Raw genomic sequence first — 21,869 nt, 5'->3', positions numbered from 1 at the left:
CAACTACTCACTTGATTACATTAATGTTTTGCAATTTAAGGGTTTTCATTACATGATAGGGTTAAAAATCGATAATTCGTATTGTACATATAAGATAAAATGTGGATTACACAACATACACTAACATGTATGACAATCTTTTTGCATGCCTAAATGCTTTTTGGATTTTCATATTCAGGCAATCTATCATTCTACACACCAGTACAAATACAAGGCTTCACAATATCAGTACAGTATCTCCAAATATATTCATAATGTGATTATCTACATAAATATTCAAATATTTGTATATCCTCAGTGCTTATGAAAATATGTGTAATGTCAAACAGAAAGCATTTTTGTCCAACATTTTAAGTGTTTAGTGAAAGATACAGTAGCCAATACATTTACTTTAGATATGCAAATACTTTTTGATGAATTTGACAATGTTGTAGAATAATTTGGGGATTGTTTATGGTGTGGAATGTTTTTTGGTTCAAAATGATGTGCAAATGATAGCTTAACAAACAAATGGAAAAAAATGTTTACAAAGCCAATAATGTAAATTAAAAAATATATATATACATAAACATACACACATACAAGCAATTATATACAATTCTTTTAAACTTTGTAGTCTGATATAATTTAAGGGAATGTTTCCTATATTTTATAAAATCTGCTAAGAACAATCACCAATAAAGTAGAAAAATAAATTTGCCATGTATCCCTGCAGTGCTACACCTTTGAAAGCACAAACTGTTTTAATATTTTCTCCCCAGAGGTCCTTACAATCTTTAGCGTCTGGCATACACCATATCTGTAGGCCGAAAACAAAATAATAATAATTTCAGGTGTCATCCAGCTACCCAAAGTTGTATGCTCCAGTACTATGTTTAAAAACAGTTACTTGTCTGTAGCCTGGTCTCATATCTATATGCTATGACAATCTCTTCTTTCAAAGCCATTGCAAACACATTTCCTGCGTCAGGATAGTGGGTTTGATTCCCGGGCCCAAGCGTGCATAAAGCTGGCATATATATATATATATATATATATATATACAGCTCTGGAAAAAATTAAGAGACCACTGCACCTTTTTCATTCCTTTCCAAAAAAGTTGAAAAGGAAAGTTTTGAGTGAGGAACAGAAGCGTTCAATTTGCAGTGGTCTCTTAAATTTAACCCTTCTGTTCCTCACTCAAAGCCTTCCTTTTCAATTTTTTTGGAAAGGAAAGAAAAAGGTGCAGTGGTCTCTTAATTTTTTCCAGAGCTGTATATATGCAAATGGCATATATCATACTAACAGCACAGAGACTAGTTGGCTAAGAATCAACAGGCTGAGCAGTGCTAACACTCATGACTCATCCATCTATGAAAAGACTGGGCCGTTCTATCATCCGTCACTCATCCATCTATGACCTGCAATACATCGATTGGTGAGGAACGTGTGGCCTTACCTCGTTGGGGCTCAGGGTTCACGTTCTCATAAATGGGGTAGAGGGGGTTCTCCTGCTCATTGCGAAGTTTCCTGGCTCGGAGGACATCTCTCACACACTGGTGAAGGTATGCGTACTGGCACTGGGAGAAAAGATGACATGACAGGTTAAAGCGCTACATTACACTACAATAGTTCACACACAGCTGAACATGCACAGGGAGTTACTCTCTAACTGTACGGACACACAAACACACCAACACACACACACATACACACAAGCCTTGCCGAAACCCCGGAGACTCACTTCTGTCTGCACCATATGTGAGCGGTGCAGGCGTAGGTCGAAGACAGCTCCGTAGATGTCCACCGTGTCCTTGGTGTCCAGCTGTTGCAGCACCCTGTCCAAAACGATGAACGTCCCCGTACGGCCGACGCCAGCACTGAGACAGGGCGCCAAGGACAAGAGAAGGAGAGAGAGAGAGAGAGAGAGAAAAGGGAAGGGTGAGAGAGAGAAAATACACAGAAAGAAGGAGAGAGGTTAGAGAGCCAGTCCATTTGGCCTACCTGCAGTGGGCCACAGTGGCTCCAGACCCGGGGGTCCTGTTGATGTAGTCTCTGACGGTCCGGACAAACTGGATGAGTGACTGGGTGGTCTCTGGGACGCCGTGGTCAGGCCACACTGTGTAGTGGAACTGACGAACCACCCTAGAGTAGTCCGACTGGTCCTCCTGCATGACATACGGGACACAGGAAGAGATCCCAAAGGCCAAATGTCGCCGGGGTCAAAGCCAACTGAGCACAGCAAGCTACTTATGTTATATGTGGTGTCTCATAGGGGGCCACCTGATTTAGCAAAACAGCATTAGCTATTAGCTGAACGCAAGTTGGTGAAACAGATTGTGTGCATGCAGTATCCAACAGTATTCATGAATATGTTAGGAACAGTATACAAACAACATATCCCTTAAAATAAAACCACCTGGCGCTCCCTCCAGTGTGATGCAGTCACTGGGAGCCGCCCCACCTGGTGCATTCTATATGGCCATATGTGTCAACATATCCAGACACTTACACTGCAGATCCTGAACTCCCGTATAGTCCACTCTGGTAACACAGATTCAGACAGCATCTGGACTATGAGGTCTCCATAATACAGAGGGTCCTGGTCAAAGGGCCAGTAGTGATCACACTTCACCTGGATCGGCCAAAAACACAGATATGTCAGTCTGCCCCGTTGACAGGTCCAATCTTTTTATAGCTTGACGGAAAAGCGCACTAAACTCGGATGATGTAGAGGATGTAAACATTTATACCAGCTACTCCAGATGAACGACACTGGTCCAGACTAAGCAAAATGTCAGCTAATACATTTTACCCACCCTGCCTTTCTCAACACACTGGGTCACCATGACAATGTTATGGACATTCTGCTCCCACACCATCTTCCAGAAGTCATCCTTGGTTCCGGGAAGCGGGCCCTGAGTGGCGATGTACTCCCTACGGAAGTTGTTCCCCTGAAGACAAAAGAGAATTTATTGTCATTAAGTTAAATGGCGGCAGGGTATCCTAGTGGTGAAGAGTGTAGGCCGAGTAAATGAAAGGTTGTCGGTTCTAATCCCTAAGCTGGCAAAGCAAAATACCCTGTTGTTTGGTCCCTGAGTAACACCAAACTGCCCACAGGTCTTTGCTGTGAATGAGAATATGTTCTTAACATACTGACCTGGAAAGAGGAAAGAAACCCTAGTCTATATTCACTAGTGAAGTTCTGGGAGAGGAGAAGTCGACTGTCAGGCAAAGTATGGCAAAATATGAAGTTAACAGCATTAGAATGTATGTTAACTTTAGAATGTATTCATGCATCACAGTCGCACCAGCCCTGCCTCCACCAACCCCCGGTCCCACACCCAACACAACACAGGGGATTTTAACACAACAGGGCTTGGTTCTAATCTGTCCGTTTGTTTGGATTACTTACAGGAATGTAGCTGGCGTTGATGTAGTCAGAGCATGGATCATCATCCACATATGATAGCTTCACACGGGTCGAGTCATCTGCTCAACACAGCCCGTGCACAAAGACAAGAAGTTGGCCATTTAGTTGATATATTTATTGCTATGGAAACATAAACCATGTACCAACATGTTGAGGGACAGGACGTGTTTAAATTAAGGTGAAGCACTGCTATTGTAAATAAGACCTGCAGATGAAAAAAGCCTGTCGGTGCCATTGTGTTTTGTTTATGCAGTTGAACCTTGTGAAATCCCACTGCGTGTCTGACTCACAGGGGAGGATGTTGTTGTATCGGTTTTTCCCTCTGTTTTCTGGCAGCAGGGCGGTGTCCAGGGGCTGGTTCCTCCCTACGTCTTTAAGGTCCTTAAAAGGGGAGGTGACATGAAGTATGTGTTAGGGTTACCGTAGATACCCACCTCACATTAAGTATGAAGTCTCCTGTTTCAATTAATTACAAAGTCTGCCGTCGTAAAAACACAATTTAGAGGTATTATATCAGAGTAGGAAAATAAACACATTTCAATGTTTTTCCTTTGGCCACGGCTGAGGATCAGACTTCTCTCAAAGCAGAGTGTGAGAATGGTGAAGGGTTGGAGAAATTCATTTGCAGATGGTGAAGAAATGTCACACAGATAAGCTGTGACTAGTTTACTGTATGTGAAGAATGTATGGATTATATCACAATACTATACACTACTACACCAGCAGAAGCTTCTGGATCATCAAGGGAAAGACACATTCACTAAAGCTCATTACATTTTTGGCAGTACCGCAAAATGGGAACATCATGTACTCTGCTATTATGTGTGATTGAGATTGCCCAACTGAAAGTGAATGCGATGCCGTCTTACTTCATACTCCTCAGACAATAGGTAATTGGAGTCAGCCTGGAGTTTGGTATAGTGGGAGTCAAAGTTCATGATCTTAATGGGGCTGTTGATAACAGATAACATGGATTTAGCGGGAACAACAGGAGATAAAACAAACCACAAATGGATTACAGATTAAAGCAGAAGCGTTTGAACATACCTTGAAATACGACGGTTCCTGGAACAAAAGGAGGATACATGTATTATTGTCTGAAACATATTAAATCAACCCGTGATCTAAAACATTAAAAGACAACCCATGATCCACAACTGTCCCCTCACCTCCTGACACCCACATGCACTCCAGAGGCGGGCCTCTCCCTCCTCATGCTCATTCGGACCGCCGGCTGCTCCTGCACGCTCCTGCAATCGCAGTACGACTGTCAGAGTAGGTCGTGGGGTGAAGCGAGCATGTGCGGTGCCGGTATGAGTCAACGTGTGTGGGAAGGCTATGTGAGGCACAGCGGCCCAGGGACTCACACTTTGCGAGCTTTCTGCCTGCAGATGAGCAGCGCCGTGACTGCCACCATCATGGCGACGAGGAACATGCCAGCACTGATGCCTTCGATCACGCCGTTCAAGGGCTCTGAGAGAGGAAGTCGCCAGTGAGCGGTGGCTCGGCAACATTTCTTGCTCGCCAAATACCAACCACATCATCGCCGCACATCATAAAACAATCAGAGGGGTGTGAGAGAAGATCCCCTACCTGCTTCTGTGACCAGGGGGAGGGACAGGTATGTGTCTCTGTAGAGGGGAGGGGTATATCCGCCCTGATCGTCGTCAAAGAGTTGGGTGAACGCACGTACGCTGATTCTGGACGGAAGACAATGTAAACCTTGAAATTTCAACCTGTGTTGTCTCACCAAATCTTCCTGGAGGCGGGGCTCTGTGTTCTACCTGTATGCCGTTTTGGGTTTGAGTGGGCCGTCACAGAAGGGGTTCTGGGTTCTGAGCGTGTCTAGTTCCATGTCCTGGTCACAGGCACCGCCGAGCGTGTCCATACCCGAACCCAGGCTGATCTCGTAGCCCTGGGTGCCACTGTCTCCTGGCCCCTCAGTGCAGCGGCTGGGGAAGTAACTGGTCTGGTAGGCCTTGATGGAACTGTTGGTTCTGTAGTCCAGGTAGGAGGGGAGGGGATGCAGCTGCTCTGGCTGAACGTTTTCATTGTCTGGAAGGATTGTAGTCACATCAGGAGGAGTCACAACAGGAGTCATATCAGGAGGAGTCATAACAGGAGTCATATCAGGAGGAGTCATAACAGGAGGAGTCATAACAGGTGGTTATTGGCCAGAGAGACAGAGAGAGAGAAAAGCTGTTTCAACGTCCTTCATCTACCTTCAGACTCGTTCACCACCACGGCGAAGAACTTGACGGCTCCGTTGACATCACTAAACCAGCTGCAGTTGAACTTGAAGAATATGGTGTTCTTGGTGATGAGCACGGCCCTGTCGGTCACCCTGGAGCTCAGGGGAGGGAGAGGGGGCCCTGGTGGGAGAGACAGCATCAGGGCAGCTGTGGTGCTACTGGAATGTTCCTTCACAACCCGGACCACACCATCGGTGTCAGGGGCAAATTACTCTGCTACAGGACAATTACAACCGTTTGAATGACAACTGCAGAAGAACTGTAGACACGGAGATCCCAGTCAGTGACACTCACGGTCAATCATGGTGACCACGCTGTCCTCAGCGGCCTCGCTGGTCATGCTGTCGGAGATGGCCTTGACGCTGACGGTGTAGCGCTTGTGTGGCTCCAGCTGGGTGATCCGGTACAGGGTGCTGTTGCGCCCCGTACGCTGGGAGTACACCAGGGTGCGGGAGTCCCGGAGGAGGCACTCGATGGTGTAGGAGTCGAAGTCGGCCTCTGGGGGAGCCCATGAGCACAAGATGGAGGTGGAGTTCTGGGGGCGGCAGTGGAGGTACTGGACATGTTCGGGCTCTGCAGACGGGATAAACAATACAGGTCACCACAGGGTCAGATGCCCGGTGCCTGACACCTCTGCCACAGTCAAGTCCCGCCGAGTAAAGACGTAGTGTGTGCACGCTTTGAATCCTGTCAGAGTACCAACTCTATCTCTCCTTAGTCACAACCCGTCTCCAAACAACACACAGGTGTGTGGCGCCACCTACTGGTACGGATGCTCTTGTGGATGGGCGGGCTGTAGGCGGGGCTCCCGGTCCCCGCCCCGCTGACCGTCCGCAGGCTGAAGCTGTACAGTCGCCCGGGATACAGGCCCTTCAGGATGCGGCTCCCAGACGGGCGCGTGTGGTAGGGGTTGAACACGGACAGGTTGTCCGGGGGAGACCACTGCAGCTCGAAGTCGTCGTAGTCGCTGCCCACAGGGCCACTCCAGGTCAGCTCCACAGAGGTGTTGGTGACCCCGCCGAATGACACCGAGGTAGGCGCCCTGGGGGCTGAGGGGGAGAACAGGACGCCGAGGAGGGCGACATCACAAACTATGGTTTTTTGAAAGCATATTTTGGGCCTTTTAATGCGTAATCAGACTGAGGTAAGACCATGGGAAAGAGTGAGGAGAGAGTGTGCTGGAAAAGCACTGAGATCAAGAGATGCATTGGTTTATTGAATGTGAACCAGAGATGCTATACCCCAGGTCACCCCAGGGTTACCCCAGGCCACACCAGGCCTCCCCAGCGTTACCCCAGGCCACACCAGGCCACCCCAGGCATTGGGTGTCAAGACCTATGTGAAATACACTTAGTGTTAATTGGACTTGTTTTGAGTGTCTCACCTGTCCGTCCCTGAGCACTGGCCCTGTTGGTGAGCTCTCCGCTTCGTGTCAAGATAACGATGTGGTAGAGACGGCCGGGGATCAGCGCGGTGAACTCGTGCTCCGTGGAGTCTGGCCCTAGCGTCTCCTCTGCCTGCTGGGAGCCGTCCGGGTTGTAGAGAGACAGCAGGTAGCCACTCAGTTCCCCCACCGCACGCTCCCAAGACACCAACAGCACCGACTGGTTAAGACTCTGAAGGTGAAGGGAGGTCACAGCAGTGGGAACTGAGGAGGAGATGGAGAAGTGACCAGTGTTAATCTCAGCAATCAGTAATTTCATTAAGGGTGGAGCTGGTATCCAAAGCCTAGTATTACGCTAAAATACATTGAGAAACAAATTTTTTGGGTTGTAAATATTGATCTAAATCCATTGTGCATGTGTGAACTTGGAGGTCATGATTAAACCCCGGCATTAGACAACCCTCACCAGTCCTGGCCCAGATAGCGAAGTCGTTGGTCTGCTCTCCACTGCGTGTTAACACCACCATCCTGTAGGGGGCGCCAGGCCTCAGGCCCTGGAAGGTGACCTGCAAGGTGTTGGGCTGGCCACTGCGTCGGTCATACAATGAATTGTCTCCGTTGTACAGGTAGAGGTCATAACCTTCGAACTCACCCTCCGGCGGAGACCAGTGGAAGGATAGGCTGCTACTGCTGTTGCTCAGGATGGAGAGGTCGCTCACCGCTGCTGGACCTGGGAATATTCATCTATTCACTGCCTTTATTCAACACGACAGGTACCAGAGAAGTGATTTACAGTACTGGCTGCATACAGTGTGTCATGTTCTTTGTACTGGCCCAACAGGGAATTTGACTCCTCAACCCTGTCGTTTCAAGCGCCATGCTCTACCCGGCGAACTACATGGGCCCTGTCCGTGACGTTTCAGGGGACATGTGTGATGAACGATGCGACCTTACGTGTTCGCGCTTCAGCGGTGACTCCCTCGCTGTGAACCCCTCCACTGGTGGTTTGGACCAGGACATGGTACTTCTTACCCGGAGTGAGACCGTCGAAGCCGTGCCAGAGGGGTGTGGTGCCGGAAGACACCTGTGAGCTGTCAAGAAAACCGATTCTGTCAGATTCTATGGCTCTGTCAAATGCTTGAAAACATTTAAAACCAGCCCCCCCCCCCGGCGAGTTAGTTACCTGTTGGTGACCAGATGTCCCCTGTCGTCCAGCAGCTGAAGGCTGTATCCATCCGCCACACCCCTTGCCTCCTGCCAGCTCACCTGGATACTGCAGGTGGAGTGTCTGTTGTCAGCCTGCAGGCCCGTCACTACAGAGGGGACTGAGGAGGAAGGGGGGCAACGTTCAAATCGGTCCTCAGCAATATCCATATTCAAATAGTTCACTTACCAGTCAACAGTTGATCACTAGCCCGTCTAAGAAGAAAACATACTAGTCTCAAACAGCGAATCCCTTCCCAAACCCAAAACATTTACGCGGTGACGCACCGCTTCCGAAAGCAGCACAAGGGTTCTGAATGTGTTATGAATGTGTTATGAATGTGTTATGAATGTGTTATGAATGTGTTATGAATGTGTTATGAAGTGCTCCCGCGGCCTTCTCACCGGTGCGTCCGCTGGCCGTGTTGTTGTTCAGCAGCACACCACTGATGGACATCACAGTCACGCTGTAGAGCTGGCCAGGCTGCAGCAAGCTGAATCCCAGCTGATTCTGGTGTTTGGGCACGGGTCGTGTCTCCAGCCTCTGTCCCCCTGGGCCGCCAAGCGACAGCGTCACGGAGTAGCTGTCCACGTCACCCTGCCCGGGTGTCCAGCTGATCTTCAGGCTGCTGCTTTGGCCGCCGTTGCTCACGTGGATGTTCTTGACCTTGCTGGGGACTGCCGGAGGGTCAAAGAGGCATGATAGGAGGCAAATAAGTGCTGTTAGTTAAGCTGAACTTCCTGCCATGTCCAGCCAGGCGGACTCAATCAAACCCGGTCCATCTGGCCCTCCAGGCTAATCAAATGCCCCCAGGTTTTCAGAAGGAAACGGATAGGTGGGATGGTGTTTACCTGTCCTCCCCTCTATGAACTGGGCCCTCTGGTTGGGCCCGCTGAAGGTGGACACGTGGATCTTGTAGAGCCGTCCAGGGGTGAGGGAGGAGAGGACGCACTCTCCCACACTGCTGCCCAGAGTCATGGGAGGAAACACCTTCAAATCAAACAAACAACGTCGTTCAACACACAACACGTCCCAAAGGACACAACGCAATTTAACACACAACACGTCCCAAAGGACACAACGTCGTTCTAAACACAACACATCCCAAAGGACACAACGTCGTTCATCACACAACACGTCCCAAAGGACACAACGTCGTTCGACACACAACACGTCCCAAAGGACACAACGTCGTTCGACACACAACACGTCCCAAAGGACACAACGTCGTTCGACACACAACACGTCCCAAAGGACACAACGTCGTTCATCACACAACACGTCCCAAAGGAAACAACGGCGTTCATCACACAACACGTCCCAAAGGACACAACGTCGTTCTAAACACAACACGTCCCAAAGGAAACAACGTCGTTCATCACACAACACGTCCCAAAGGACACAACGTCGTTCTACACACAACACGTCCCAAAGGACACAACGTCGTTCAACACACAACACGTCCCAAAGGACACAACGTCGTTCTACACACAACACGTCCCAAAGGACACAACGTCGTTCGACACACAACACGTCCCAAAGGACACAACGTCGTTCGACACACAACACGTCCCAAAGGACACAACGTTGTTCAACACACAACACGTCTCAAAAGACGTTAATACAGAATGTCAGAAGATAGACGGGAGAAGGGCAACCGTCCCTGCAAAACCAGCTGTAAAGCACAAACCTTCATGTCGTTGAAAAGGAGCTGCACCTCGTAGTGGTCAACGTCCCCGGGAGCCGCCAGCCAAGTGACCCGTAGGTCCTCCGTTCCTCGCCCGGCCAGGGACAGTGACCTCACGGCGGCGGGGACTGTCGAAGGCGAGAGGGTTGAAATATGACTACAGACGAACGCTACTCGTCCATCCAGGCACTACATCCAGACTAAATAACATTAGAGATGGCCATGTCGGTGTTCATTCCACTCACAGGTCCGTCCATCTGTGGACATGCTGGTCTCATACTTCCCGCTCCATGTGCTGACGATCACAGTGTAGAGTCTGCCCGGCACCAGGCCGTTGAACACACACTCGTTCTGGCTCTTCTGGACCGTCTTGTTCTGGTGGTAGAGGTTGTTGTGCTTGATGGCCACCTGGTAGAAGTCAAAGTCCCCAGCTGCGTGACGCCAGTACACTTTCAGGTAGTCATCCCTTGCTGAGTGGATGGCTGTGGGGTTCTGGACACTGGAGGGCTCTAAGCAAAATGAATGGAGTATAATGGAAGTCTTAATCAAGCAGACCAGACCTGTTTCAGACAGACAGGCAGACGGGGTGACAACTTTCAGACAGACAGAAAGGCAGATGGGTTGACGTTTGTTCCAGACAGACAGAAAGGCAGACAGGTTGACGTTTGTTTCCGACAGACAGAAAAGCAGACGGGTTGACGTTTGTTTCAGACAGACAGAAAGGCAGACGGGTTGACGTTTGTTCCAGACAGACAGAAAAGCAGACGGGTTGACGTTTGTTCCAGACAGACAGGAAGACAGACAGCGTAACATACGTGTGCGTTCCTGCACCATGGTGTGGTTCTCGTAGGTTCCGCTGCGGGAAGTGATTGAGATGTTGTAGAGGCGTCCAGACACCAGAGACTTGAACACACACTCTGGGCTGGACTTAGACACCACCAGCGTGTGGACGGTCCTCTCCCGGTCCCTCAAGGTGACCAGGTAGCTATCCACGTCACCTGGGGCTGGTCGCCATGACACACTCAGGAAGTCCATACGACCATTGTTGCTCACGGTCACCTCGCCTACAGCAGCAGGAACTGAATGGGCAGAGGGAGAGAGTTGGCCATTATGTCCATCACTGAATGTTCATATTTGCAGCCTACAGGAAGCCTATAGGAAACATCACCTGGCAGGTACAACCAAACTGTAACTTTGTACAGTGTAGCAGCTCTGGTTGATCCTCCCATGCCTATTACACATTGGTTTCCTGGTCTCTATAAAAAGGCCTGGATAGATCGTGAATAGAGGTTGCTGCGGACTGCTTTCCCTGTTGTTCATCTCCCGGGTGTGATATAAAACAGCCTCCCAAGACAGGCGTTATTATCCCTGGTTCATGTAGTCAAAATTTAATTTGTGTTTCAGACCCACAGCTAGCCGCTGTGTTTGTGTAACAAAGATGAGGACTGAATGTCCAGGCACTTGAGGAAGAAAGAGAAAACGATAAATAGGAGATGGTTTTAAGATCCCCAGTAAGATCCACTAAGTGACATCTTCCCGCAAAATAACAGATATTCAGGAAAAATACACAGAGATCTAAAAAAGCAATTGACTGCTTCAAGATCTACAATAAAAACTAAATAATATTTGAATGATGGATTACATGCATCAGCAAAGCTGATATTTTGTCCAGTGTTACATTTGGTTGTATTGTATATTGTTTGTTCATTCAGATCATTCTCATAACAACATTCTTGGAATTCAACAATTGAAAATAGACCACAATCCTTTTCCTTCTTCCACAAAGGGAAGTCCTTTAAAGTAAGACCTTGTTTTCTTTTGTTGCATAGTCAGAGCTTCCTGAAAATTCCAGGAAAATTCCTGTCACATCAGATAAGAATTTTGAATAATATCCTTTCCATCCAATTTTGGATGGAAATGATATTTGTGTGGGATAAAGTGTGGGAGTCAAGACATTCTTTTCTATAACAAGATGTTTTCTTGTGTATTGCACACTGCAAGGCTTGTAGCTGGATTTGTGTTTGAAGGCTAAACACACAAATATTTACATAAAGGCACGACATAAGCATGTACAGCTATATTTTGTCCACACGAGTGGTGTCTTGTTCTAGATGTGGGCTCCTATTTCTATAGGGACTGGAAAAACACATTCTCCGGACAGTTACCTTGTAACAATTTAACAACACTTCATCACTGTCAGAATGTTCTAGCAAAATTAACATTGCTACAACATTGTCCGAAAAGAAATCCTGCACCTGTACGTCCCTCTGCGACACTCTGCCTGGAGGCCTGGCCGACCCTGACCGTGGTCACCACCACCCTGTAGAGGGCGCCAGGCTTCAGCGCCAGGAAGCTGTAGGCTGTGGTGTGGGCAGGAGCACTTTCGTTCTTTATGACACTGCTGTCGTGGATGAGCAGCACACGGTAGGAGTCCAGCCTGCCGGCGGGCCGCTCCCACTGGGTCTGGAGGCTGTCCGTGCTGCCTCCGTTGGTCACCCGCAGACTGGTCACCTGCGCCGGGACTGGGCGAGACAGAGACAGACCACACACAGATGTTGAAGTCCTGGGGAGACCATGGACAATTAGAGACACAGCATGCCAGGTCTGCCAGTGGGGGGAGTGCACTTGTTATTATAATGATCCTGTAACTCTGGTGTCAGGTATGGATTTGACTATAACACCTGTTAGAAGAAAGGCCGCAAGACGCTGGTAACTTTTCCAGAATTTCCCCGGGAATATTAAGATTTCATATATCCCGATGACACTCTCGCAATTCCAGTAAAACCGGATTTCTAGAAACACCGGGAACTATACGGAAAGTGTTCCAGCGTGGTCCTAGTCCAGAGTTTAGAACATAAACGTGTCAGAGACAAGGTGAAAGCGTGGGTCTCCCCCGCCGGACCGCGACTCACCGGTTTGTCCCGTCACTGAGGCGGAGCTGCTCAGGCCTCCGCTGACTGTGCTAACGGTGATGTCATAACGGCTTCCAGGCGTGAGCACGTTGAAGGTGCACTCCCTGGCGTCACGAGTCAGTGACCTCTGGGCCACCACGGTGTCGCCCTGTCTCAGGACCGCGGCGTACCCGTCCCACGCCCCCGCCGGGCGGGACCACAGCACGCTCAGGGAGGTCTCATCACTGTGACGCACCACCAGCTGCTGGACCGGGAGGGGGGCTGATGGGGGGGCGGGGGGAGGGGGGGGGGAGGGGGGGGGGGTAGGGGGAGGTGGAACATAAAAACATAAAACATGAAAACTCTTTTATATTCGGTTATTTAAGAAGCCATCCTAAATGCACTGCACTGAAAAGGGCCCAGAACTTTCCGCCAGGGCCACTCAGTAGATGACACAGCTACAGTATTAAGCGAACAAGGTGCAGACAGAGATATGTGATGTGCTATAACTTACCAAGCCGTCCTTGACAGTGGGCTGTGTTACCGTACGGGCCACTCTCCACTGTTACCCGGGCTGTGTACAGCCTGCCAGGTTCAAGCCCCAGGGATGCCCTAGAGAAGGAGTGGTCTCCAACCAGCCTGCCCGCTGTTTCATTCACCACAGCCACTGAGCCGTTGAGCAGCAGAACGCGATAGTTCTCCCAATCCCCCTTAGGGGGAGACCATGTCATCTTCAGAGTGCTGCCATCGCTGAGGCCCTCCATGGACAGCTGAGACACCTTGTCTGGAACTTGGGGAGGAGAGGAGGCACAAGTTCAGGGGGGGGGGGGGGGGGTTGTGCCTTTGGTACACATTTTTGGTCTGGTCTATTCAATTTGTTTGTCCAATTCTTAGAATAGTTTCTGCAGAATAGATTACCTGTCCTGCCTGTGGTCACAGCTTCAGTCATCTGCTCTCCGACCTTTGACTTCACAGACAGCTGATAGGATCGTCCAGGGGTCAGGCCGCTGAAAACCGCCTCTGTGGCGTTGGGGGGCAGCGTCCTCGCCTGACTGGCTGAGCCCAGGTGTTTCAGGGACACCACGTAGGCGTCCACCAGGCCTCGAGCGGTGACCCAGGAGGCCCTCAGGGTGTTCCGACTGCCGTTGTTCTCTAAGACCAGGTCTGACACCGCTGCGGCAACTGGGGGGAAAGCAGACGACAGTCGGTCCTGTGGTAACGCTGCCCACTGCTGGCTACACACATCCATCAGGAAATAGAACATCAGGAAATGTGACGCTCTCACTCACACTATTTTGCGTACAAAAGGCACTGCAACATATCTTTCACGTACCAATGAATAGGTGAAAGGAAGCCATTGTGAACACATACACCTGTCCTATCTAGCTGAGTGGACTATGCAATAAAGTCAAATTCAAGCATTGCTTAGGCAGTGTATTGTCAGCCAGCTGTCTGTGCCTGGGGTGCTGGGTGGGGAACGGAGACCTTGGTGGGCCAGCCAGCTGTAGATAGAGGAAGGGAAGGGCCGGATAAAGGATCCAAAAATATCCTGGAAACAACGACAGCGAGGCGAGTGCATGGCCATGGTCGTAGTGAGTGTTTGAAAAGGAGGGTGGATTTTTGGAAATTCAAACAAGACCAAACCAAGGGATATCAACCTATGATAAACATGTGAACTGTATCAGCCTCAACTGAAGCTAGGAATCCAACTACATCAGTTGATTTGTCTTAGAACTCTACACCACTATGCTTAGTGACAACTGAAGCTAGGAAAGAGGACAAATGCCAAGAGAACATATTTGCTAAAATGAATTGATGACCATCACATTCCATGGTCACTGCCACTAAAGCCAAATTAGACAGCTTCATGTCCTAAGTTGAAACGTGTTGAGCACGATAGCCTGGGAACGAGGTTACCTTATACAAAATTAGAATGCCACGTTTCCTCTGTAACTGTTACCCTACCTGTGACTGCTTGTTTGGAGACAGAATTCTGCAGTCCTTCAGCCTCTGTCACCACGGTAACTGTGTACAGAGTCCCAGGTAAAAGGTTGTCTAGGTTGTGGGAGGTGACATTGCTCTTCACAGTTACGTTCTTGACAAGGCTGCCCTGTTGTTCCCTCAGCAGAACCCTGAAACACTCTCTCCTGCCTGGGCCAGGCTGCCAGGAAACTGTCATGTTGATGGAGGTGGCTGACAGGTGGAGGCTGCTGATGGCTGACGGAGCTTGAGAACAAAGACACAGTGGTCAGTATCAGTTAGATACATTTTAATGTCTTTCAAGACATGGTTTATCAGGGATTATTTTAATTCCATATCCAAGAAAAGTGGTAGGCTATTATTGAAGTGGGTATTAAGATTAGAGTCTAGTAAAAGGACAGAGGGTACCAGCATGTAAGTAAAATATAGTACAGATTGTTTTCATCCTACACACCCTAGAGTTGAAGAGATCCTAGATACAATTATGTGACAACAGAGGACAATAATAATAACTGAAAACCAGTAATAAAGTCATTCACCTGTAGCTGCACTGGCCAGAACTGGTAGGGCTGTTTTATTACCAGCTGTTGCCACCAGTTTGACGGCATAGAGGGTGCCAGGGATGAGGTCGCTGAAGCCTGACTGAGGGGCAGCAGTGCCCATGACACGAGTACTGCGGCTCGTCCCTGTTTTGGTGTCCTGTAGTGTGAGGTCATACCAGTCGACCTGTCCGTGAGACCGAGGCCAGGATACGAGCAAGCCTCTGGAGCTGTCCTGACCAGGAAGAATATTCTGGACCGACACTGGTACCACATCCAATCTGGATGGACCCACAGGATCTGCAGAGAGAGATATAAAGAACAACAGGAGAGATGAAGAGAGAATTAGTTAGTATTGTTGTCAAGGTTCTTGCCAATAACGGAAAGGTCATTGGTTTGAATTCCCCAGACCCACAAGTTGAAAGATCTTTTGTTACGCCCCTTTAGTCACTGCGTCAATATTTTTTCTTAAATCAATAAAATATGATATGAGATAACATACATAAACCTTCATTAAATATTCTAATTACAAAACTTTCAGAGAAGTCCATTGAGAGTTATACAAAGACCTGCAAACTAAGCAAGATAAATGTTTGCTGCCACAGGAAAGTAATCCACCAGCACCAAAAGAAAATGTGTATTATTATCAACATTTTTGGGAATTTATTTTCTTTTAGAATGTTGAAATAATTTCTGATGCAGAAGATCAAGTGTGACAATATAAAATGAATAGAAATAACTTCAGAAGCTTTACTAAACCTGTACTTTGTTAGTGTTTCGGATGGCATAGCATCATAAAAGTGTATCAGTCTTACTATTCCAACAGGAAACTGTCAGAGTCCTCAGTCTGACATCTGTGAGGAAAGTTGTGCTGTCATATATTTTAATAATGTAACAACGTGGGTATAGAAATGTGTGGTTTTGGGTAGATTAACCTTACTGAGCCCAGTCTACCAACAAATCTTCTTCCACATCACCTCCCCCATGTTTCCTGGACACCTCTACACTCAGCAGCAGTAACTGATCTTCCTCAATACTACACTGACTCAAAGCAGAACAGTTAGTACTATACTAGCAAGTTAGCTTTGTGTTCTTCTTGGCCAAAATGTTAATGTTCCTAGATAACATGCTTTAATTCATGTGAAAGCTGTTAAGGGAATAGATTTGTCATTTTAAATGATGACCAACACTTTACTCAGTGAGTCACTGCCATAGAATTCCATGGTCACTCCCACTAAGGCCAAATAAAAAAGGTTTATGTCCTAAGTTAAAACGTGTTGAGAACAATAGCCTGGGGACGAGGTTACCTTATCACCCAAACAGAATTAAAATGCCACATTTCCTCGGTGACTGTTACCCTACCTGTGACTGCTTGTTTGGAGACAGAATTCTGCAGTCCTTCAGCCTCTGTCACCACGGTAACTGTGTACAGAGTCCCAGGTAAAAGGTTGTCTAGGTTGTGGGAGGTGACATTGCTCTTCACAGTTACGTTCTTGACCAGGCTGCCCTGTTGTTCCCTCAGCAGAACCCTGAAACACTCTCTCCTGCCTGGGCCAGGCTGCCAGGAAACTGTCATGTTGATGGAGGTGGCTGACAGGTGGAGGCTGCTGATGGCTGACGGAGCTTGAGAACAAAGACACAGTGGTCAGTATCAGTTAGATACATTTTTATGTTTCAAGACATGGTTTATCAGGGATTATTTCAATTCCAAATCCAAGAAAAGTGGTAAGCTATTATTGAAGTGGGTATTAAGATTAGAGTCTAGTAAAAGGACAGAGGGTACCAGCATGTAAGTAAAATATAGTACAGATTGTTTGCATCCTACACACCCTAGAGTTGAAGAGATCCTAGATACAATTATGTGACAACATAGGACAATAATAATAACTGAAAACCAGTAATAAAGTCATTCACCTGTAGCTGCACTGGCCAGAACTGGTAGGGCTGTTTTATTACCAGCTGTTGCCACCAGTTTGAGGGCATAGAGGGTGCCAGGGAGGAGGTCGCTGAAGCCTGACTGAGGGGCAGCAGTGCCCATGACACGAGTACTGCGGCTCGCCCCTGTTTTGGTGTCCTGTAGTGTGAGGTCATACCAGTCGACCTGTCCGTGAGACCGAGGCCAGGATACGAGCAAGCCTCTGGAGCTGTCCTGATTAGGAAGAATATTCTGGATCGACGCTGGTACCACATCCAATCTGGATGGACCCACAGGATCTGCAGAGAGAGATATAAAGAACAACAGGAGAGATACAGAGAGAATTGGTTAGTATTGTTGTCAAGGTTCTTGACACTAACGGAAAGGTCATTGGTTTGAATCCCCCAGACCCACAAGTTGAAAGATCTTTTGTTACGCCCCTTTAGTCACTGCGTAAAAATTATTTCTTAAATCAATAAAATATAATAAAAGATAGTATATATAACCCTTCATTAAATATTCTAATTACAAAACTTTCAGAGAAGTCCACTGAGAGTTATACAAAGACCTGCAAACTAAGCAAGATAAATGTTTGCTGCCACAGGAAGGTAATCCACGAGCACCAAAAGAAAATGTGCATTTTTATTTTAATTTTTTTTATTTATTTTCATTTAAAGTGTTGAAATCATTTCTGATACAGAAAATCAAACTTGACAATATAAAATGAATAGAATTAACTTCAGAAGCTTTACTAAACCTGTACTTTGTTAGTGTTTCGGATGGCATAGCATCATAAAAGTGTATCAGTCTTACTATTCCAACAGGAAACTGAGTCCTCAGTCTGACATCTGTGAGGAAAGTTGTGCTGTCATATATTTTAATAATGTAACAACGTGTGTATAGAAATGTGTGGTTTTGGGTAGATTACCCCTTACTGAGCCCAGTCTACCAACAAATCATTTCCCACATCACCTCCCCCATGTTTCCTGGACACCTCTACACTCAACAGCAGTAACTGATCTTCCTCAATACTACACTGACTCAAAGCAGAACAGTTAGTACTATACTAGCAAGTTAGCTTTGTGTTCTTCTTGGCCAAAATGTTAATGTTCCTAGATAACATGCTTTAATTCATGTGAAAGCTGTTAAGGGAATAGATTTGTCATTTTAAATGATGACCAACACTTTACTCAGTGAGTCAATGCCATAGAATTCCATGGTCACTCCCATTAAGGCCAAATAAGAAAGGTTGATGTTCTTTGTTAAAACGTGTTGAGAACAATAGCCTGGGGACGAGGTTACCTTATTACCCAAACAGAATTAAAATGCCACATTTCCTCTGTAACTGTTACCCTACCTGTGACTGCTTGTTTGGTGACAGAATTCTGCAGTCCTTCAGCCTCTGTCACCACGGTAACTGTGTACAGAGTCCCAGGTAAAAGGTTGTCTAGGTTGTGGGAGGTGACACTGCTCTTCACAGTTACGTTCTTGACAAGGCTGCCCTGTTGTTCCCTCAGCAGAACCCTGAAACACTCTCTCCTGCCTGGGCCAGGCTGCCAGGAAACTGTCATGTTGATGGAGGTGGCTGACAGGTGGAGGCTGCTGATGGCTGACGGAGCTTGAGAACAAAGACACAGTGGTCAGTATCAGTTAGATGCATTTTAATGTCTTTCAAGACATGGTTTATCAGGGATTATTTCAATTCCAAATCCAAGAAAAGTGGTGAGCTATTATTGAATTGGGTATTAAGATTAGAGTCTAGTAAAAGGACAGAGGGTACCAGCATGTAAGTAAAATATAGTACAGATTGTTTTCATCCTACACACCCTAGAGTTGAATATATCCTAGATACAATTATGTGACAACAGGGGACAATAATAATAACTGAAAACCAGTAATAACGTCATTTACCTGTAGCTGCACTGGCCAGAACTGGTAGGGCTGTTTTATTACCAGCTGTTGCCACCAGTTTGAGGGCATAGAGGGTGCCAGGGATGAGGTCGCTGAAGCCTGACTGAGGGGCAGCAGTGCCCATGACACGAGTACTGCGGCTCGCCCCTGTTTTGGTGTCCTGTAGTGTGAGGTCATACCAGTCGACCTGTCCATGAGACCGAGGCCAGGATACGAGCAAGCCTCTGGAGCTGTCCTGACCAGGAAGAATATTCTGGATCGACTCTGATACCACATCCAATCTGGATGGACCCACAGGATCTGCAGAGAGAGATATAAAGAACAACAGGAGAGATTAAGAGAGAATTGGTTAGTATTGTTGTCAAGGTTCTAGCCACTAACGGAAAGGTCATTGGTTTGAATCCCCCAGACCCACAAGTTGAAAGATCTTTTGTTACGCCCCTTTAGTCAATGCGTAAAAATTATTTCTTAAATCAATAAAATATAATATAGGATAACATATATCAACCCCCATTAAATATTCTAATTACAAAACTTTCAGGGAAGTCCATTGAGAGTGTGGAATCTGAGCATTAATAATTACAATGTGAATATACGTTTCATTGGAAGTGAATGTGCCTAGATAATGAGAACAACAGAAACCTCTCTGTTTAGATTATCTCTCTGTAGGTGGCGCTCTGATAACCACAGGAATGTTTACATTGACCATTTGGCATGGGGGTAACTGTCTTGGAAACCTGATCTGTGATAGGTAGACACACCCTTCAAAGTATATATCAGCTTGTAACCAACATTACAGTGAGAAGAGATTGAGTGAGATGAGATTGAGGTTGTATAAGGAAGACCAGGTCCTTAACCTCATGAACAAGACTATCTAATGCTTCAATAAATAATGAATTTACTCTCCGCCTTGACAACTGGGTATGCGAGAATTATTTCAACCTCTATACGAAATGGCTGATTTCTAACAAGAGTAATACGAAGACTCACAAATTAAGCGAGATAAATGTTTGCTGCCACAGGAAAGTAATTCAGCAGCAACAAAATAAAATGTGTATTATTATCAAAAATTTTTGGAATTTATTTTCTTTTAAAGTGTTGAAATAATTTCTGATACAGAAGATCAAGCGTGACAATATAAAATGAATAGAATAAACTTCAGAAGCCTTACTAAACCTGTACTTTGTTAGTGTTTCAAATTAATTGATGACCATCACATTACATGGTCACTGCCACTAAAGCCAAATTAGACAGCTTCATGTCCTAAGTTAAAACGTGTTGAGACCAATAGCCTGGAGACGAGGTTACCTTATACAAAATTAGAATGCCACTTTTCCTCTGTGACTGTTACCCTACCTGTGACTGCTTGTTTGGAGACAGAATTCTGCAGTCCTTCAGCCTCTGTCACCACGGTAACTGTGTACAGAGTCCCAGGTAGAAGGTTGTCTAGGTTGTGGGAGGTGACACTGCTCTTTACAGTTACGTTCTTGACCAGACTGCCCTGTTGGTCCTTCAGCAGAACCCTGAAACGCTCTCTCCTGCCTGGGCCAGGCTGCCAGGAAACTGTCATGTTGATGGAGGTGGCTGACAGGTGGAGGCCGCTGATGGCTGACGGAGCTTGAGAACAAAGACACAGTGGTCAGTATCAGTGAGATACATTTTAATGTCTTTCAAGACATGGTTTATCAGGGATTATTTTAATTTCATGTCCAAGAAAAGTGGTAAGCTATTATTGAAGTGGGTATTAAGATTAGAGTCTAGTAAAAGGACAGAGGGTACCAGCATGTAAGTAAAATATAGTACAGATTTTTTTCATCCTACACACCCTAGAGTTGAAGAGATCCTAGATACAATTATGTGACAACAGAGGACAATAATAATAACTGAAAACCAGTAATAAAGTCATTCACCTGTAGCTGCACTGGCCAGAACTGGTAGGGCTGTTTTATTACCAGCTGTTGCCACCAGTTTGAGGGCATAGAGGATGCCAGGGATGAGGTCGCTGAAGCCTGACTGAGGGGCAGCAGTGCCCATGACACGAGTACTGCGGCTCGCCCCTGTTTTGGTGTCCTGTAGTGTGAGGTCATACCAGTCGACCTGTCCGTGAGACCGAGGCCAGGATACGAGCAAGCCTCTGGAGCTGTCCTGACCAGGAAGAATATTCTGGATCGACTCTGGTACCACATCCAATCTGGATGGACCCACAGGATCTGCAGAGAGAGATATAAAGAACAACAGGAGAGATGAAGAGAGAATTGGTTAGTATTGTTGTCAAGGTTCTAGCCACTAACGGAAAGGTCATTGGTTTGAATCCCCCAGACCCACAAGTTGAAAGATCTTTTGTTACGCCCCTTTAGTCAATGCGTAAAAATTATTTCTTAAATCAATAAAATATAATATAGGATAACATATATCAACCCCCATTAAATATTCTAATTACAAAACTTTCAGGGAAGTCCATTGAGAGTGTGGAATCTGAGCATTAATAATTACAATGTGAATATACGTTTCATTGGAAGTGAATGTGCCTAGATAATGAGAACAACAGAAACCTCTCTGTTTAGATTATCTCTCTGTAGGTGGCGCTCTGATAACCACAGGAATGTTTACATTGACCATTTGGCATGGGGGTAACTGTCTTGGAAACCTGATCTGTGATAGGTAGACACACCCTTCAAAGTATATATCAGCTTG

At 46.8% G+C, this 21,869-nt stretch overlaps 1 protein-coding gene across 10 annotated transcripts in view; it reads right to left on the bottom strand.

Annotated features, from left to right (window-relative positions):
- Window positions 1–84: 84 nt before the first annotated feature.
- The window catches only part of LOC105029513 (receptor-type tyrosine-protein phosphatase beta), a 43,589-nt gene continuing 21,804 nt past the window's right edge, over window positions 85–21,869 (bottom strand). For 8 of the 10 annotated variants that reach the window (XM_029115050.2, XM_034288285.1, XM_029115051.2 and 5 more), the window contains 38 exons: window positions 21,086–21,385; window positions 20,532–20,792; window positions 19,176–19,475; window positions 18,622–18,882; window positions 17,264–17,563; window positions 16,712–16,972; window positions 15,350–15,649; window positions 14,796–15,056; window positions 13,749–14,012; window positions 13,345–13,620; window positions 12,852–13,112; window positions 12,195–12,461; window positions 10,755–11,018; window positions 10,185–10,448; window positions 9,943–10,067; window positions 9,104–9,242; window positions 8,657–8,929; window positions 8,232–8,373; window positions 8,003–8,139; window positions 7,515–7,778; window positions 7,049–7,312; window positions 6,429–6,713; window positions 5,959–6,237; window positions 5,635–5,784; window positions 5,197–5,467; window positions 5,006–5,112; window positions 4,780–4,885; window positions 4,582–4,662; window positions 4,460–4,477; window positions 4,282–4,363; window positions 3,703–3,793; window positions 3,395–3,471; window positions 2,799–2,933; window positions 2,492–2,614; window positions 1,984–2,147; window positions 1,724–1,859; window positions 1,439–1,559; window positions 85–799 (listed from right to left, as the gene is read on the bottom strand). In XM_029115050.2, coding sequence (XP_028970883.2) covers window positions 777–799; window positions 1,439–1,559; window positions 1,724–1,859; window positions 1,984–2,147; window positions 2,492–2,614; window positions 2,799–2,933; window positions 3,395–3,471; window positions 3,703–3,793; window positions 4,282–4,363; window positions 4,460–4,477; window positions 4,582–4,662; window positions 4,780–4,885; window positions 5,006–5,112; window positions 5,197–5,467; window positions 5,635–5,784; window positions 5,959–6,237; window positions 6,429–6,713; window positions 7,049–7,312; window positions 7,515–7,778; window positions 8,003–8,139; window positions 8,232–8,373; window positions 8,657–8,929; window positions 9,104–9,242; window positions 9,943–10,067; window positions 10,185–10,448; window positions 10,755–11,018; window positions 12,195–12,461; window positions 12,852–13,112; window positions 13,345–13,620; window positions 13,749–14,012; window positions 14,796–15,056; window positions 15,350–15,649; window positions 16,712–16,972; window positions 17,264–17,563; window positions 18,622–18,882; window positions 19,176–19,475; window positions 20,532–20,792; window positions 21,086–21,385 — 7,433 coding nt within the window. In that variant the 3' untranslated portion in view covers window positions 85–776. The remainder of the gene's footprint in view (window positions 800–1,438; window positions 1,560–1,723; window positions 1,860–1,983; window positions 2,148–2,491; window positions 2,615–2,798; window positions 2,934–3,394; window positions 3,472–3,702; window positions 3,794–4,281; window positions 4,364–4,459; window positions 4,478–4,581; window positions 4,663–4,779; window positions 4,886–5,005; window positions 5,113–5,196; window positions 5,468–5,634; window positions 5,785–5,958; window positions 6,238–6,428; window positions 6,714–7,048; window positions 7,313–7,514; window positions 7,779–8,002; window positions 8,140–8,231; window positions 8,374–8,656; window positions 8,930–9,103; window positions 9,243–9,942; window positions 10,068–10,184; window positions 10,449–10,754; window positions 11,019–12,194; window positions 12,462–12,851; window positions 13,113–13,344; window positions 13,621–13,748; window positions 14,013–14,795; window positions 15,057–15,349; window positions 15,650–16,711; window positions 16,973–17,263; window positions 17,564–18,621; window positions 18,883–19,175; window positions 19,476–20,531; window positions 20,793–21,085; window positions 21,386–21,869) is intronic. The other 2 variants (XM_034288284.1, XM_029115056.2) reach the window with 2 other exon arrangements.

Source organism: Esox lucius, chromosome 19, assembly GCF_011004845.1.
Source record: "Esox lucius isolate fEsoLuc1 chromosome 19, fEsoLuc1.pri, whole genome shotgun sequence".
NCBI lineage: Eukaryota > Metazoa > Chordata > Actinopteri > Esociformes > Esocidae > Esox > Esox lucius.
The sequence above is the reverse complement of the archived record's forward strand: the minus strand, read 5'-3'. Positions and strand labels throughout refer to the sequence as shown.